Source organism: Bombus terrestris, chromosome 15 (assembly GCF_910591885.1).
Source record: "Bombus terrestris chromosome 15, iyBomTerr1.2, whole genome shotgun sequence".
In the NCBI taxonomy this organism is placed as follows: domain Eukaryota; kingdom Metazoa; phylum Arthropoda; class Insecta; order Hymenoptera; family Apidae; genus Bombus; species Bombus terrestris.
In genome coordinates, this window is record NC_063283.1 from 4,958,410 (window position 1) to 4,977,376 (window position 18,967).

Here is an 18,967-nt window from a genome sequence, read left to right on the forward strand (position 1 = left end):
TGCATGTGTTGCACTTCCTTTAAGTGTATATACTGTTGACGGAGAATATAGATCTGTTAAAGATAAAGGAATTAGATCATATCCATAGCTTTTAACATGCAGAAATGCGGAGAATCTAAATTTGAAAAAAAATTATTTACATTAATGAATAAATCATGTCATATAATATAAATGATAGTAGAAAAATTAAGATTTTATTCTTGAAGAATATACATTAAGAAATGAGAAAAAAATTAGGATTTTCTAAAATATTAAAAAATTTCAGAGACCCAATAAATTAAAAGTTATGCTTAATTTTTTCTTGTAATGCTAAATGAGTTTCGATATATCTTCGAACGACTAGTTTATTGAATGCCTTGCTTTACCTTGTACGTATGTGCCTTACATATATATGTATATGTACTTACACATTATGTACATACGACGTACCAGTTCAAGGAGATTAAAATTTAAACGCATGAGGTAAGCTTTAATGATTGTGAGTTATTCTTTTAGTTTATCACTTTGAAATGATTTAGATTTATATTTGCATTATAAACAAATCTTATTTTATACTGCCATTTTACTAATAATTTAGTAACATGAGACCATAAATCTATAAAATAAAATATGAGAAAGTTTTATCGGTAAATATTCTTACTTCAGTCGGTAGAAATCAGTGATTGACTAAAGTTAATTATTTTAGCCGTTTCGCTCAATAATTCTAAAATCTTTTTTAAAAGTTAGTTAATCGAATCTTATGGTCTGCTTTAAGTAGAAAATGAATAAACATTTACCGATCATTTTAACGCTAAGAAATTTCTTGGACACGTAGGACACTGGATGAAAACCACTATAATACGCAAACATTTGAACAATATTGCCAAGTAAGATCATCAGTTAAAAAGGAGATTGTAATACTCACGGAAGTTGTAATTTTTAACCTTACGAAGTGATCTTTGATTACATATAAGCTTATTTTTCTAATCTTTTACCAAGGATAAAATACTTAGATTTTTGTAGAAGGAATATTTTTTTATCAAATATTTAATTTCGTCTTTTTTTGTGTTTCAAATGTTTTGTAATATAGTATGAATATGCGAAATATATTTAATAATGAAACTCTATTTTAAATTTAATAATAGGGAAAGAAAATCTGAGAAACATTATGTTTAATTATATTATGAGACTTCCCTTGGTTGTAGTGTTGGCTTTATTTATCTTTAGCAAAGTGGCAAATAACAGAGAATTGCTATATACTGGATTGTCATTTGAAATTTAAGCTTAAATTCTTTTTAAATTATTACATTTAAAATAATGTTTGAATTCAATTTCAGATATATAATATTGTTATATATATATATATATATATATGTTTACATAATAATAATTGATATCTATATTTCTGATAGATGTCTAAAATTTGAAGCAACAGTAAATAGCAGAAAGGATGTATAATACATTATGGCGGACGTTTTAGTGAGTACTAGGAATTTAAATGAATCTTCAGGCTATATAAATTTAATAAAAGTTACATGCCATGAAATATTAACGAATAACGAATTTGTATGCGTGAATGCGTTTCTGTGGTCGTGATTGCTATCTTAATTCTTCACAGTGCTTATAGAGCTCCATTTGTTAAAACCAACTCATTAGCTTTATACTGAAACGTATATTATATAAGTAATTTCTTAACGAAAACTAATCTAAATAATAAAAAATAAAAATAAATATTAAAATTTATAGAGACAATAAATAAAATTCAAAATAGTTAAGATTAGAATAGGAAAATAACTTATTGTCAGAATGGTTCCATTAAGTGTATATTGAACTTTTTGAACATCTTTTATAACATTTACTTGCGTAACATACATAAGTTTGCAAATGAACGCACACTTGGAAATCGCATATATGTCAAGATGCTAGCTTTGCTCGCTAATTTGTAAAGTATGATAAAAGTAATACCATTCGTCGTTTTATATTCAAAAGTGCGCAGGAGAGACCTTTTCCATAGAAATATTTGCGAAAAATTCATTTTTTAGTACGTCTTATCATCTTATTGTATAATCCTATATTACATAGAATTATGTTAAAGTTTAATTCGTGTGTCTCTCTTTCCTTTAAAGAAACATACAATATACAATGTACAATCATTCTTAAAAAGAATAAATGATAAAATCAAGTGAGAATAAAAATATTTCGCTCAAAAACGAGTAAGAAAATATGTATATTCATGTATATATACGTTTATGCAAGTGTGTGTGTATATATATAAATATATTAATATCAAAATCAAGAGCATTATACGAGTGATAATTTTTCACGTGTTGTATGAATATACCTTCTTTTTTCTTTTTGATTTCTCGAATATGGAATCTTTTTTTCTCTATATGTTTTGTAACATCAGTATACTCGATTTTATATTCATTTTCGAATATGTTATTTTCTTTTTTTGTACGTTTATTTCATTTTATGATTTCTTTCACTAAAATCGTATTTACTGCTCGTATGATGTCTTTCTTTATATGAAAGATCACGCAAGCAAAAGACCGACGGAATTTATAGTAATTACAACACATGTACAAAAACGATGCGATGACATAGGTGCACCGCCAATCACAATTATTAATTCTTAGAGATTTTTGTCGAACTTATCCTCCAACAGAGTGCAATTGAGATTCTACATCACAACGAGTAAAATAGTTACGTCAGCAAATAATGAACGACGTAATGAAATTACTTTAAATTCGAATTTATAATATATGCTTGAGCTTCATAGCATTGTCTCTAGAAATGTTATAACCACAAAGGATTAAGTTACAATTCAATTATTTTGATGAAAATCGAAACGATGAAACAATTTGTTCAACTTAGCTTATTTAAACTAAACTAACACATTGTACGGACTCATAATAATTGACAAAGAAACTTTGCGGTTTACAAGGTCACTTAACAAACAGTTGGAAATTATAGAACCCGTAATTTATAGCAATCGAAACATCGCCTTCTTAATTGCTCATTGGGCAATCATTTTTTTCTTTTATATTCGATATAAGCGCTTTCATATTCTTAATTCTTAGTCATTTTTACATACATAACATCAGATATATATGTGTGTGTACATACGCATAGACAATTATCTATCGATTCAACCAGAGTTTCTTAAATATCACTATTCACGAAATAATAATGACACTTGTAAAAAAAATAGAAATTAAATTGTACATACTACGCAATAAAATCAGTTCGATATAATTTCATATTAGTGTAAGAATTTCTGGTTAATAAAAAAGCAATATACACCATCGTTGTGTATATCGTTATTTTTACATACATAAAAGAAGAGAGAGAAAAGCCACGGAAAATAATATTACAACAAAGTGACCGATTAACACATTGCTTACCAGTAATGTTATTCAACAAATTTATATTTACACTCCCATAAAACGAAGTACGTATTACATTTCATTTTGATAAATAGTAAAATTCTTTGATATTCTGACTTTCAATCTATTGATCTATTAGAAATGTAATAAACAAAGTGTTAATCCGTACACGAAATAAATTTGATAAATTAAGAATTTAATTTTTACAGACTAGATACTATGATCTGTACTCTGTACGTTTTTGATTTGCTCAACGTACATATGCTCAAAATGAAAAGAATTTAAATACTTCCACAATCTTGCTTTGTACCATCATATTCATCACCAGAATGAATGTGCAGACTCTTTTTCATTTTAGCCTATATTAATTCATTTGACGATGAATATTAGTGGAACAGTTAACGAATACCTGCGCTACTCGTTATTGTTACACATTATCTATACTAAAAATTCATCGTCAAATCTGTAAATCACCTCTATTAAGACACAACTATTCCAAAAGCAGCTCTTACTCGTTATGTCAGAATTCTTCTTAAAACATTTAAATTCTCAGTAAGATTATCAATTTGTTTAAGGTACAGTATATTTTTTTAACATATACATGCGTACGATTCATTATTTATCTTATACATATGAAGAGCGGCATTTTTAATACATTTCACGAAATTTTACTTTTACAATTTCTACAATAAAACATTTATATCCCTGATTGATTCACTGCTAAATAATTTCTTCAATAATTAATAACTTCATTTGCTAAAATTTCTTGTTAAAAAAATATTGTATCCAGAAAGCGTCGAACACCGATAAAATAGATCACATGAATTTTCGCAGTAACGAGCTAATTCTTATAAAATTAGTTGCTTCTGTCTAGCTATGTCCTCTTTCTCTCTCTCATCGCTTTTCCTCTTAAAAGTTTGCCACTTTCTTTTTACTTTAAAGATAACATGGATAGACTATAACGCTACAAGAGATAAAATCGCTTAGTAGCATTCTTGTAATAATATAATCTCATTTGGACATCAATATTAATTATCAGATCGATTTCCTCGGAGCATTTTTATTATTTAATATGCGTATATATTTATATATTATATACTTATGTATGTTAAAACTGGTATATTGGCAACAACTGAATAATTTTGGACTAACTTTCCGTTACAATTCTATATTAAACCTGGCTAACCTAAGTTATTTTTCAATCTACTTGCATCATATTAAATAAAATAATATTAAAAAAATGAAAATAATTTTTTGTCAATCTACACCAATAACATATCTATTTTTCTTTGATTACTTAATTTTTACAAATTCATTTCTATATTAAAAATCATGTAAAAATTACTATTAAGTTGATCAAGTTCACTTTATTTCTTTTGTAAAAGTGAATCGAAAAAGTGGAGTGAAAAGTCAAAGAAGACTTCAAAAATGTTTCCAAAATACATGATAAATAACGAATATAAAAAGGGTTGTGCCACAATGAGAACATTTTATACCTACACAAAAAGAATAAAATTATTTTACGGCAGTCCGGAGAATAGAACAAAGTTTGAGAGAATTCGTAAGTATAAGCATATCTTCCTGCATATACCAGTTGCAACAAAGAATTATCGACATCTTTATTGCTCACGCGAAATCCGATCAACTCAGCCCTTTCTCTCTCTTTCTCTCCCTCTCTTTCGTTCCTTGCTTCATTAACACATTAACGTTAGTTTGGTTTACTACTTTGGCCTAACAAAAATGTAAATCATATAGGTACTCTGTGAAATATTAAATGCTCATTTAGCGTAAGTCTTTAGCATGGAAAAAGATATACGGATGAAAAGAGCATTTGGCAGTAAAAGAAAAACAAAAATTGATTTCTTTGTATACACCTTCCTCGACACTAAACTGAACGTTTCCACTGTGATTTCATAAGTATTGTTCGTGAGTTAGAGTTCATTACAAAAATAATTTCGGGATCGATGAACGTGTTATTAAAGAGTACAAATGCACAGGGTGATTCATAAATTAGCATCTCAAGTGACGGGAAATCCTGTACATCCTGTACACATGTACAAATGTAAATCACGAACATATAAAATACACGAGTAAAAAATCGATAGTTTTCCTCCCTGAGCAGGATAGTAATAATACAATGTCTAAAAATCTTGCGAAGAATACGCAAATAGTACGCAATACTGAAATCATATATTCAGAACATTGTTAATGCAAGAGATTCGATTTGAACGTTAAAACAGAAGCCTCACTTTAGTAGAATTCCAGCTTGGGAAGCTTCTTTCTCATTCCGGTCGGTTACTACGGACAGATACCAGAAATCCACACGGATTGGCACAGAGATCAAATATCGCGATACTGGTTATAAGATTGTGACACAGCGATATGTGGCGTTAAGGAAGGATTATACATACATTGCCGCCTAACAACGTATTACGTTCAAGCTTTGTACCTATCAGAAGAACCGATTGTGCAGCACAACATTATAGAAAATATCAGTCCAAGGAGTTCCAGAATGCCTACACCAGCGGTCACGCCAATCACTATATTCTTCTGGCTGTTCAGTGTATCCATTAGCTTGTTTACGCAGCCCTAAAGAGAAAAGAATCGGTCAAAATCGATCGAGGCTACGCTTTCACGACGATTGGCACATTAATGCGCTCAACCAGCCGTGATTCCATCAGTGAATCATAAGACTCTGTTCTATGGTTTTAACAATAGGTATTGGAGGAGACGTTAAATGCTTTGGCAAGTTAATTAGCTTTAAGAAACTCTACAACAGAAGAACAATTTATAAAAAGAATGTACATTAACTTGAATGATTCATACTTTTTTTTTAGCCATTGTTGTGTAATATTCAATACTGTTATACATATATAATATTAAAGAATATTAAATATATATAATATGATAAAAAGAATTGTTAACAAAGAAAGTAATCCGTTACATGAATATCTTCCCATAAAAAAATCAAAGTCGTATTGAATTTTCTAAATGGAAATGAATGACTATTTTGCAAAGGTAGGGCTAATCAATTGTTTACTTCGGACTAAACTCTATTAAACTTTAGTTCAACGGGTACATTTGAGGTGGTCAACTAACTAAAACTAATTTCAAGCCGAAATTGCTTCCCTTTAGATGTCATGAAATATTCTCGTGCACTGTAGTGTTTTATCGCTGATGAAGTTACATACTGCTTGAAACAATATAGAAGAAGAGATATTACCTCGCTGTAAATTGCCGACCTAACTACACCAGCCACTTTAATTTTCCGATCTGCTTTGCATGCACCGCTGCTTCTGTCTTTACAGCAGGATTCGGGTACTTTGTACTCGTTATTCGCGTCCTCAGAAACGGTTAAACTGACAGGATTCGAGGGGTCTTTGGTCGCATATTTGCTACCTGTCCAATCTGCTGGACCGGTTGCTCCACAACATCCCAATTCTGATTGGAAAGCATCCACAGTATCTGTATGAGTAGCGTCTTCGCCATATTTGTTCTAAAATGAAAAATGAATTAAAATAAATGATGTTTCTATATCTATTTATTTATTATAGTCTACTTGTGGTGTAGTTAAATATCATATGTTAATATAGTAAAATAGAATTTGCATTTATGTACTTGCCATATTTGTTCTTAAACGAGAAATGAATTAAAATGAATGATGTACCTACATCTATTTGTCTATTATATATAATCTATTTGTAGCTCTGTTATATTGTTAAATAAAATTTGCATTTTAATATGTCGATATTAGATAATAATAGACTATAGAGTAGTTCATTAAGTATTATAGAACATCAATTTTCTTTTATGTTATGTAACACTGTATGAGATATTAAATCTCCCAAACTCCACACATCTTCTATAAGAACTCGATAGTTATTATCACTAGATCATAGATATTTATGCATTTATAGGAAATTTAAATTTGTGGAATAGACAGAATGCGTGTAATATGCAAAAATATGCAAACACTAAAAACAAATGACTCATTATAATATTTAGAGATTATCTTTTAGTTATTCATAAAAATTTGAATTAACATAAATATCTACAGTGTAATTTTAATACCCAAACAAGATTCTTAGTGTCCATAACTAGGACACTAACTCATAGAGCGTTAACTCGAACCCAGTCACGCAGCAAGAAATATTAAAAAGAAACGGGAGGAGGCAATAAGGGATACGTTTGAACGACTAGACGTATCAACAAGTATCTAATTCAGGATGATGAATGGAGTAATTATAGGCGTTTGAGGAGGCAATTCAGAGAGACAAATGGACTAATTATAGAAGGTTAACACGGGCTTAGAGTACGGCGGGTCCAGGTTAATTACAAATTCCCTTTAACGGATAGTGGCACGAGCGTTTAGCTCGCGATAAAGTCGAGTAATTGTCTGATACCTTAACGGTATTTATCACGTTAGACTTGACCAGTTCCTCGAGGCGATTGCTATTGGCGTACAACCATGCTCCAGCCGCGATTTGTGCGACGATAACCACCAACAGACAGCTGAAGAAAGCGACCAGCATGCATTGAGATTCACGGAAGGCGCCGCAGCAACCGAGTAGAGCGACTATCAGCATCAGGAACCCGGCTGAAAACAGGATGTAAAGGCCGGCGTTGAGATTATGCTGTTCCTCAGCCAGGGACGTCAGGAACGTCTGTCCTGTTAACATCCATAGTGCTAGAGCAACTGCTGCTAGACCTACAGCCTGAAAATTAAAGTTTTAGTTAATTTTTATTGATAATTTATATTATTGTATATTGTAATATTGTATACAATTGTATATCATTGTTATTGACCAGTTAACTGCGTTTGAGTTTTGTATACACGTGAATCCAAAACTTTATTTCGGTGCGGTTAACGTGTATACTCGTCACGTGAAATCAAAAATTATCAGTTAGTATAAAAACTCAAAATTTTGATAAGAAGTAATATAAATGAAAGTAATATAAATTTCCTTTGTACTTCTAGTAGACCCATTATGTATTTTATAAAAAAAATTTGATTATTTGATTATTTTTTTGGTATATCGGTTATTCTGCGTATAATGTACTGCTTTTTATAAATTCAACATATAAGTTGAAGTATATTTGTATACTTTATATAATATAGGCTATATCCTGAATTGTTTTGTGTACTTTTGGCAATTTTTAAATTTGCAATGACAATTCCTTCTTCAACAATGATTTTTGAAACTAGACAAATTTTTTATCGAATAAGAATGTAATCCTTCCTCGTTTTGCTTTATTTTCTTCGTAAAATTTATAATAGGAGCATTTGCCCTGTGTTCGACGTGTATATTCGTCATTGTTTGATTATAACTACGCACCCTGTAAGAGATTTTTCAAACTAAACTACGCCGTTAACAGATTAATAGACTGTGGATGTTTATGCATCTGTGCAAAAATACACAGAAAACACATAATATGCAAAACTATATGAAATATCCATAAAGTATGCTACTGATTAAAAGTTCAGAAAATAAAACAAGTCTATTTAGGTTCCATTTCTTTACTTGCGTTCCTAAAAATATGAACATTTATTATTATTGTTATCTTGTCAATTATTTTGAATTAATTAATTCATTTAGAACTTACTAGATTGTATAGAGGCAAAACATTTCATTTGTAATTATTTTCCAGTCAATTTACGTTATTTAATTCCGTTCTTTGAAATTACAATTGACAAAGGGAACTACACGAATTTATTTAGTATCTTCTTTGCTGGTATTTTTTTTCACTCCTGTGGTTGATATATATCCAAAAATTTGATGAAGTTCGAAGCAATTGAATTATTTATAATATGAAAATTAATCTTAATATTAGTATTTATTCCTTCATTTTTCCATAAATCTGTTATATATTTACACGCAAACAAATTAGATCTTATTGAAAAATTTCTTATAAGAAAAATAATAAAACTAGATCTTCTATCTATCATTTTTTCTTTGATGAAGAAACAAATAAAATTATTATTTTAAACAAGGTCATGTGTAATAAAAGATCCAAAAGAAGTTGATAATTGTAAGTTAAAAGTAATATATAAATTCTCAAACAGAAACTAGTAAGGAAGATCTGAATTCTTCTTTTTCTCTTCCTTTTTAAAAGTTGTTGTGGAAGATTGGTAGAAAAATGTCGATATGCAGAGATGAGCCAGTAAGAGGTTTTACAAGCTGTTTTCTAGGAAGCTAATGGAGTGCAACCACGGCACTACAAACAGCGATAACTTTTTTCGAAAGATAGTATTTCAGGGCTCAGTGGGACCCTTCTCATGATAAACAGGGTACCGTTGCCTGGCTCCCTAGGAAGGGAACAGAAAGTTACAACATAGCTCATGTTCTGAACGGAATAATATACAGAAATTTTACATGCTTACATTATTCCTTTTCAAACAGTAACTACAATTTCTTAAATTACATTTTTGAATTACAATTCTTTTTTTGTTTCATACACTTAAAGATAAACTTCATAAAAAAATTTTTTTAATTTTTAGAATTAAAATATTTGAAGTTAAATTTATGAAGTATAATACATAAATATTCGCATAAATAAAAACTAGTACTAGTTATGAATCTATATCTTTTTGTTCTGAAGGAACAATACTACAAATGCAAATGACGTATTGTATAGGCGAAACGTTTTTCTACTCTGCCTGTAAAAATATGATCTGACCTTCTTGGCCCTATTGAGACAGAAAGAACAGGGAACGAGTATTGTGGTTTACGGCTTAAGCGTCGTTCACAATGCGCTATATGGATAAATAATGAAGTATTCTTGTGGAATGCTTTTCAATGGCCTATCCACCAGATGTGTGCGCTTCCATGTGAAAACATGGCCCTTCTCATTCTCCCCTTATTGCAACAGCAACCGTGTAGCATTTTCGGGTTTGCTTTACTTCAAGATTTCCAAGTAAAGACCCGTGTCTTAGTATTTTTGTCATGATAAATTCTCTTCCTTGTTTATTCATATCTTATTATTATGCAAAAACCATAATAAATTACAGAATTTGTTTAGTTCATCATATTTTATGTTCATTATTATGCAAACGCCACAATAAAGTAAAAAATTTATTTAATTCATCAAATAGTGTAACTTATCCTTCTTCTACTTTTTGATAAATTTATAATCTACAAAAAATAAAATGCTTAGAAATAATAACGTGAATATCCTGATGTATATAGTAAAGAGTACATAAATAAAGAAATTCAGCTGTTATGAGATATTGTATTTCTATTTTTCTTCTATAATATACCTATAAGATTTTCTATAATATTTTCTTAATACATTCATGTTTTCTATAATGTCTATATTTATTGCGTACTCATTTTGAAGAACATGTATATGTTCTCGTATGCAGGTGTGAAAGAGATGTTATATGTCACGTGCCCACTCAACGGCCAAGTACAGACTTATTTCCTGCGCGTATAATAACACACTACGTTTATCAGTACAACGAAACTAGGCTACACTCAATCTGGCTATATACAGAGTTTTCTTATAAACATTTCAACAGTCTGTAAGTAGTGTTGCACTCGAACACGATGTTTACAGGGGTTGGAATAGGCTTCAAGATTGAAGATTCAGTGGGTTAACCTAACAGAACACGTTCGAGATTTCCACTCAACATATAATCCTGGCAGAGGCGTGTCGTTTAAACAGAGGACTTCCTGTATTCCCGGCTCGTTTCGTGTTCGTTCGAGCTGCGAATGCTGATGTAAGAAACAGATGCAAGATCTCTGGTGGATCGGTTGAGTCAAGCGGATTCTTTACCGATACAATCAGAGATCAGACATAGCGTAATAAATCAAATCGCAGGCGGCTCGAATTTAATCCTCAACCGTTATCATCGGGCTATTGGAGACTATGACAATCTAGGTTTAGATTTAATTTTGGGTGTTTCGATTAGATTTAATTTTAGTACTAGATTACAGATTTTTATGGAAATTCATATTTTTTATTTTTTTTTATTTTTTTTTTAAGAATATGATAAAAAGGTAGAAGCTGGATAGAAAAGATTATTTTATCTATCAAGTATTATACTTACTTTGTACTTTGAATATTTTATGTATTCTCTTATATATTCTTTTTAATATAGTCCGCGTTATAGTTTGCGCTTCCAAATTTTTTATAAACGCATAAAAATCTGCAGTCTATTTATTACTGTCCGTTATCACAGAGAATGTACCCTAGTATAGTCTTCGAAATACAAAATGGAGGACGTACAAATATTTAAATTATGTTTATTTGTAACACTAATTCCACGAATAAAATACATCGACTAACGTTGTTGAACTTGACATAGTTGGCGCGAAATCGAGGAGCCAAATGCTTTCGACGAAAAGCTATGATACGTGCCACTACGCTACATATTTTCATACATTATTTTCTACCGTGGGTTCGGATATTATGAATTTTTAAAGAACTCGGTTTAAGAATTTTACGTTTGATAACTATAATTTAATCGATAGTTTACCGCCAAATTTGATAGTCTTTAGATTATTTGCGAAAATAGAATCGATTGACTTCCCGTTTAAAAAAATCGGTGATGAACTTTCGAATGTTTATTTTTATCCTTTAGAAATGAAATCATAGCGCCGAAAGGGAACCTGACATCAATTGAACGCCTCTGTGTATTTAGATTGTGTATATTACCCGTGACAGTAAACTGTCTACATAGGAGAACGAGGAATATTTATACAGGTGTTAACAAGCAGCTAGTTTCCCTTCTATAGACTGGCACAACCCTAGTCATTTAAGTCGTTAATCTTTAATGAGCGTGGGTATTACTCATATACGTAAATGTCACTGAGTTTGAAAATTGATAAATTCATCCGTTCCATCGATGTCTAATTTTAGAATCCCATTATAGCGATCGCTTTTTTTACGCAAAATACATAAAGAGTAAGCAGAAAGAACAAAAAATATCGCAAATCAGCTACATTGAGAAAATTAAGTTTAGACATTTTGGTCCACCAGAACAAGAACAACATGTTGTATGAACAACATCACTATATTGTTCATAAAACGAAGTATAAATACTTTATTTTGATTGATGATTAATAAAATATTAATTATTTTTATCGGTGTTTGTGCAAAAGTAAAGAATGATTATTTTTTTAACTAGAATACCAAATCTTTAACGTTACCTCACGAAAACATTTTGAACGTTGTAACAAACCTATTGCGATTGAATAATTCTTACGAACAGTTACAAGATGGAAAATCACCAAAAGCAAACATTCCTTGTTTTCCTCCTTTTCCTTTGTACGTAATTCTAGCGATTCACGAATGTATCCGAACATTCCTAGAAACTTTTTATTTAAATATATAGTAAAAAACATTTTGAAATCTCATTAATACTAATGCAGCTATTATGGTTATATCGCTGAAATTTGAAATGTATATAGAAAATGTATATAGTTTGGTTTGAAAATGTATATAGTATATGGTTTGAAAATGTATATAGAAGTTACCGAGATATTTATTGGGTAGCATAGCACCTCGCAAAGGTCGCCGAAGTGTTTGAACAGTCAATTGTGCACTAGTTGCGCATTAATAAGCCATGATATTTAATGAGACCACTTGTACCGTTGATTGTACGTTTAAGACTATTGTTCATGCTGCATACTAATTGTCCACTAAGTGTATGTTTGCAATAAATGTTTTGTAACCTTTACATACATTTTCGGATTGCTTTCAATTGTTACTGTTATAATTACGATAGTAGTATCTCGTTACAATGCTAAAGCAATCTCACGAAGTTTCGTATAATGCACATGATATATTCATAAAAAAATTACGCGGTAAATGTTCCAATACGTTTGTGAGCCTCTATGCATGTTGTCTGGATAACTCGTCCGCCATGTTTGATTTTGGATCGATCATTCTTTTGAAGTTCAACAACTAATCATCGATGAAAACGAGTAGTACACGCATTGATATGGTGAATAGACGGGTTAAATGGGAATAAACTGGGGCATAGTGTAGGATGCAAGCTCGTAGGAAGAACATATTCGTTCTGTGACTGGAAATCTATATTTAAACGCACTTATTCCTCGTTGAACATTTTCAAACTAGACGCGATGCTTGTCTCGGTGCTGACATAAGCACTATTGTTAATTCCTCGGTAAAATATTGATGTGCAATAGCTCAGCTACTGTTCGATCTATGTTCGCGGTTGTAGTTTAATAACCAACGAATCTGAGTCACTCCTACTGATTCTTAGTTTTTAACAGCACATCATTAAAAATGGCATACATGATTCATTTTTAAACGTGATTCATAAATATTAAGATGTACCTTGCCAGTTAAAAAACAAAAATTGAAAAAAAAATTTTTTCGTGCTTCGTTTTTAGTTCTGTACGTAGAGAATATCGTAGCAAAAGAATTTCTTGACATTTTTGTAACTAGGGAAGTTACCAAAAATGGTCGCTCATTATAATCGTAATAAAAAGGTATTATTTCTTGGTGCGTCGTGAAAAAAGGACATACAGCAAAAAATACCTCTTTTGATATTTGTCAGCTGGTCATTTATCATCGAAAGAAGGCTAAATCGGATATATATGCATCGAGTGGAATTAGCTAAACCGATTACGTGAATCGGTGAAATATAGGGCATACAGCGATAAATGCGAGATACACGCATCACCCAGATGCAATCGATTCAGCTGCCCCCTTGAATTACCTCACCTTACACGAAAAAACTGAGGTATAAATAACAAGAGTTTTGACTATTTAGAGAACTTATCGCGTTAATTACACGAATATTATTCAAGTGATACTAAATGAACGAAGAAAAATTCGTTTAAAGCGACCCATTGATAATCGTGCGAATGTCACAGTTTATCAACGTTAAAATTTTCATGACATACTACTTAAATTTTTCACGAATATGCCATATTTACAATATCAGATTAAGAGGTTAGAGGAAAAGAAAGAAGAAATGACGAAGAAACAAATTTTTCATGAAAGATCTAGCACAAAAAGATGAATTTTTTTTAGAGGAAACTGGATTCGAAGAAAATCCTTACGTACCTAGATGTAATCGATTCAGCTTCGCAAGAGTTACGTTCAGTTATGTTCAAATTAGACACCAAAACAGGAAAGTAATAAACTAGAAAGAAATCCCTAAACTTTACATTTGTTCATATATTCACGTCACACTTTTATTTTTTGTTATTCATATCTTACACCCCAATGAAGCGACTGCATTCAATTATTTTGAAGAATCTAATATCTTTAATATGTAGTATTTTGCTATTCAAGTTATGAATGTATAGACATAATATTGTTAAAGTTAAACATCATTTTATGATCAGTTTGCAATTTTGTATAAATTATAAAACGGAAAAAATGGTTAGTAATTTCTTCAAAGGGGTTTAAAGTCACTAAAAAGGAAATTGCGTGGTATGGTTTATTTTATTCGAACTAACAGACCAATTTCTTAATGCTACTTTAGCTTATCCGATTATGTTACAAATTCAGACGCCTCTTACTTTTATTATCTTTGAAATAAGTTCGCGTTTGGAGATAAATTGGAGGTCACCGGGTTAACCGACTGTAAAGAGTGAATTAAGCAGAGTTGTTGGCACAGAAATTATTTTGCTCTTTTTGTCCTTTATCTCTTTATCTTTATTCTTACATATATATAATATCTTTATTCAATAGCAGATATTGTCAAATTTTTATTTCGTATGTTATCGCCAACATATTTGTTTAAATTTAAAAAAATAACCATCATACAAAATTATATATGGGTAGTAATACGTAAATCAGAAGTGACAAATTACTAAAATTACATATAATTCTTACGCGATATTTATTTCTTAAATTTCATACAATTTTTCTATTAAAATTATTAACTTTTGTAAAAACGTTTGCGTGAAAACTCTTGAAGTTTATTGAACCAAGTCACACATTATCACACGAGCCGTGCGCGTACTTAACGGTCATAACGCTCGGTAAATTATATCCCCTTGTGAATAAAGTTACCCTTCATTATTAAATGGAATGCAATAATTTTATTGATTAATCCAAATCGCTTTAAATATAACACCACTGAATATTTTGTTGTTTCCTTATTCCTTTTCCGCCAAATTTTGACTCAGATATGCCCGAAATTTTTTAAAATATATTTTTCAAAATGATATCAAAATGGTGGAATTTAAAAAGAGATACGGCCATCTATTCCAAACAATATTGGAGTAATTGTAAATTAAATTAATTGTTGTAAAAATCACAAAATGTATCCATGTTTTTGCAAAAATGACAGGCATATCTAAGTTAATGGTCAAATTAAGTATGAAAATTTATCAAAATGGTATTGAGAGAAAAAGTGTAGTAACAGACCATGAAACAATTGTTCAGTTAACTACAGCTATTAGCACATTCACGACCAGTAATTTTACGGAAGTCTTAAAGTACAAAATCGCAAGTTTCTGCAATTAAGGCGATGACAAGAATTTGAGGAGTTACAAATATAGTCCGTATCGCTTACTATTATTAATTCAAATAAGTACAAAAGATTCTCCATTCCTTATTCACTGATAGTTAAAAACTTGAAACGGCCAATGATGTGATTTAAGTGAAGAATAAGAGAAATGAGGAAAATTAATCTTGTCATTTAAATTGTTTATCATTTGAATATTATATATTTTCAGCATTTAACAAATTAATATATCTGGAGAAAAATACAAATAGTAAAAAATAGATTAGATTAATTACATTACAGATTGCTACCTTCTGCGTTTCAACCAGTAGTTAAAATAAATTATTCTAGTACGTACAGTGTTTACCACCATATTTAGTATGCAACTTCATTCATTTTCATTAAAATAGTTATTTGTTTAACACTTACATCATTTACCATTTCAAATGTTTAATTAATCTATTTGATTAAGTATAATCTACTTACTGAAAAATGTAATATTACGATAGCAATAGAGTTAACGTGTTAAAATATTTTCAAAAAATGCATTGTTTGAACTTACCCAAAATATAAGGTTCACACAGACTAACGCATACTTGACGAATCCGTAACATTCCGAAAGCACCATCTTCTTCCGAATTATAATATAACACTTTAGTTAGGTTACTTTGGTAGGTTTATGGAAACTACGAAATTTCCTAGCCCGACGAGGAATCGTTTACATTCAATTTGGACGCTAATACACGGATGAGGGAGGGTTTCTTATTTTCTTTTTATTTATCTATGTAATAATAATATATTACGAATTATTTAATATTGTGCTTGCATATTATCGACAGGAAAACACCGGCCCATTCTATGCAACGATTTATAAGCAACTGTCATGGGGCACGACGAACGTACGAACTATTGGCGTTAGTTTTTATCGAGAGTGCAAGGTATGAAGAACAGACTGGTACTCTCGTACTCTCGTTTAAACCTCCTTGAAGCTGCAGCTTATGACGTCATTCAAATATTCTGTCTTCGTCGTTCGTAATTCATATCAATCTCTCTCTCTCTCTTACTTACAAACTAACCTCACTTTTTATCTCGTTTTATCTTACGGCATTTCGCTTAGTGTTATCTTACTCATGCACTACTCCCACTCTTCTCTTCCTGTCATACCACATGCGCGAGCGCGCGGAGCACAAAGTTCTATTATATTTTTCCTGATACACTTTTTTTTGGATTTTATTTTTTCTTATTTCTGAGGTTTGATATTTTAACTTCAAGATACTAGATCGCCGCGCGAATTTTGTATGTTTTGTACGCTTACAATGCTGTAATATTATTTCTTATTTCAGCATGATGTATTGTTATTTCCTTGCATATATATATTTTATTAAAAAAATTAAATTATTAATAATGAACATAATTGTAGTAATATTGAAAACATTAGAAATATTAGTAATTTTATTTATTGTATTTTATAGCAATTTAAATAAATTTGAATTAACATTAATAGTAGATTTATTTCAGAGGATTAAAATTAAGAAATGTTGTTGAGTGGTATGATACTGTACATTATGCTATTTATTATTTAATATATTCTATCTAAGCCTTCGACTTCTTTCTTTTTGTCGATATCTCCATTTATAATTATAGAGTTTATTCTTAACATTGTTCTGGGTATTCTGATAACTGTAAAACAAATAGATGTGTTAAATTTAATAGTTATACAATGTTTTGATTATAGCATTAATTACGATACTGTTCTTACAATTTAATCTCTTATACTGTTTTCTTGGTCTCATTCTGAAATGACTTATAGTGTGAGACAAAGTCTTTTGGATTACAGTCGCATTAACTGACACCAATTCCTTATTCAGTATGGGTCTTCCAATGAGTGTGAAATCTTTACCACCAACCAATAATACTTTTTCCAATTTTAATTCATCTCCTGGTTGAGGTGGCCAATGACCCTGAATGGTTATAACATCACTTTCCGTGACTTTAAATTGTGTTCCACATAAGTATATGACCGCAAATAAGCGGCCAACCGAATTAGTAGCTATTTGTCTGTTAATTTCATTGATCACATCTAAAAAGAAGAAGAAAGCTATAAAATTATCTAAATAATATAATTAAAAAATTAATATGAAAGTACATTTCATTAATATTTCTACATTTAATATATATAATTACCAGCAGCTGCCTTTTCTTTTTCTTTATCATAATTTTCAGGTATTTCTTCTTGATAGCTTGGCTGTGGTTTAAACCAAGGTAAACTATATCTGATTGTTTGCCTGCGACAAGCATAACCAGCTACTTCTATCTCCCACAATTTTAATCCTGTAATAAATAATGCTTTTTTTTGTATTTTGCACAAACTTGTTATTTACTTATCCTTAATCGTTAATTTTTATGTTTTGCTAGTATACAAATCAATATATAGTATAATATACAAACATATAATATTGATAATAGTAAGAATAATAAATAATCTAATAGGAAAATGTAGTAATACAGTATTTATATTTTATAAAAAACAATCACAGAATGTATAGTTAAAAGAACGATAATTATAAACCATTCAGTATGGTGTGGTTTATTAAAAAATTACTACTAACGCTTACTAATAACGCTTTATCAATTACATCAAACAAATTTCAGGTTATATAACCTAAAGTTTCATGCAAATAAAGAAGCGAATCTTGTATTGCTTTTACGGAAAAAATATTGACAAACCCGGATAGAATTGTTTGTTTATCGAAACAGGAAGAATCCTTCTGATACAGGTATTTGTGGCGAAATTAAATAGCCTGCTGAAATTACTGAGTGCCGCCATGATTTTGACTATTCGCTTTAAATTCGATAACTTAAAGGTTTAAGAATTTGAAAGAACAATATCTAAAATTGTAGACACATTTTATGAAATAAGAAAATAAATATAATAGAAGAGAATAGAAATGTCTTTCTCAGTAAAAGATATAAAAATAAAATATAATTATAGGAATCCGCGGCAAAATTTTAAATAGCAACTTTTAGTATATACATATATTTTTATCCGAAACATTTCTTCTCTGTCGAAATTAGAATATTTATATAAAAGAAATCATCGTTAATGACACATTATACAAATATTGTAATCTATAACGTCTTTTTCGTGAAATTTTTGATATAATACAAG

At 30.1% G+C, this 18,967-nt stretch overlaps 2 protein-coding genes across 2 annotated transcripts; both read right to left on the reverse strand.

Moving 5' to 3' along the window:
• Positions 1-1,786: 1,786 nt before the first annotated feature.
• LOC100648884 (CD9 antigen) lies at positions 1,787-16,786 on the reverse strand. The gene is made up of 4 exons (XM_003401478.4): positions 16,361-16,786; positions 7,769-8,080; positions 6,589-6,861; positions 1,787-5,954 (listed from the first exon to the last, which is right to left on the reverse strand). The coding sequence occupies exons 1-4, from the start codon at positions 16,424-16,426 to the stop codon at positions 5,802-5,804; spliced, it is 804 nt and encodes a 267-aa protein (XP_003401526.1). The 5' UTR covers positions 16,427-16,786; the 3' UTR covers positions 1,787-5,801.
• A 453-nt stretch (positions 16,787-17,239) lies between these two features.
• Positions 17,240-18,709, reverse strand: LOC100648723 (39S ribosomal protein L21, mitochondrial). Its single transcript, XM_003401477.4, has 4 exons — positions 18,526-18,709; positions 17,983-18,129; positions 17,558-17,878; positions 17,240-17,478 (listed from the first exon to the last, which is right to left on the reverse strand). The coding sequence occupies exons 1-4, from the start codon at positions 18,623-18,625 to the stop codon at positions 17,378-17,380; spliced, it is 669 nt and encodes a 222-aa protein (XP_003401525.1). The 5' UTR covers positions 18,626-18,709; the 3' UTR covers positions 17,240-17,377.
• Positions 18,710-18,967: the final 258 nt, after the last annotated feature.

Bases quoted from the DNA above. Each gene is read 5' to 3' on its own strand.
- LOC100648884 (XM_003401478.4), bottom strand. From the start codon at position 16,426: ATGGTGCTTTCGGAATGTTACGGATTCGTCAAGTATGCGTTAGTCTGT. The intron at 8,081-16,360 runs GTAAGTTCAAAC...TTTAATTTTCAG, and splicing joins GTGTGAACCTTATATTTTGG to GCTGTAGGTCTAGCAGCAGT. The intron at 5,955-6,588 runs GTAATATCTCTT...TTTTCTCTTTAG, and splicing joins GGTCGGCAATTTACAGCGAG to GGCTGCGTAAACAAGCTAAT.
- LOC100648723 (XM_003401477.4), bottom strand. From the start codon at position 18,625: ATGGCGGCACTCAGTAATTTCAGCAGGCTATTTAATTTCGCCACAAAT. The intron at 17,879-17,982 runs GTAATTATATAT...TCTTCTTTTTAG, and splicing joins AAAAGAAAAGGCAGCTGCTG to ATGTGATCAATGAAATTAAC. The intron at 17,479-17,557 runs GTAAGAACAGTA...TTTGTTTTACAG, and splicing joins ACAGTATAAGAGATTAAATT to TTATCAGAATACCCAGAACA.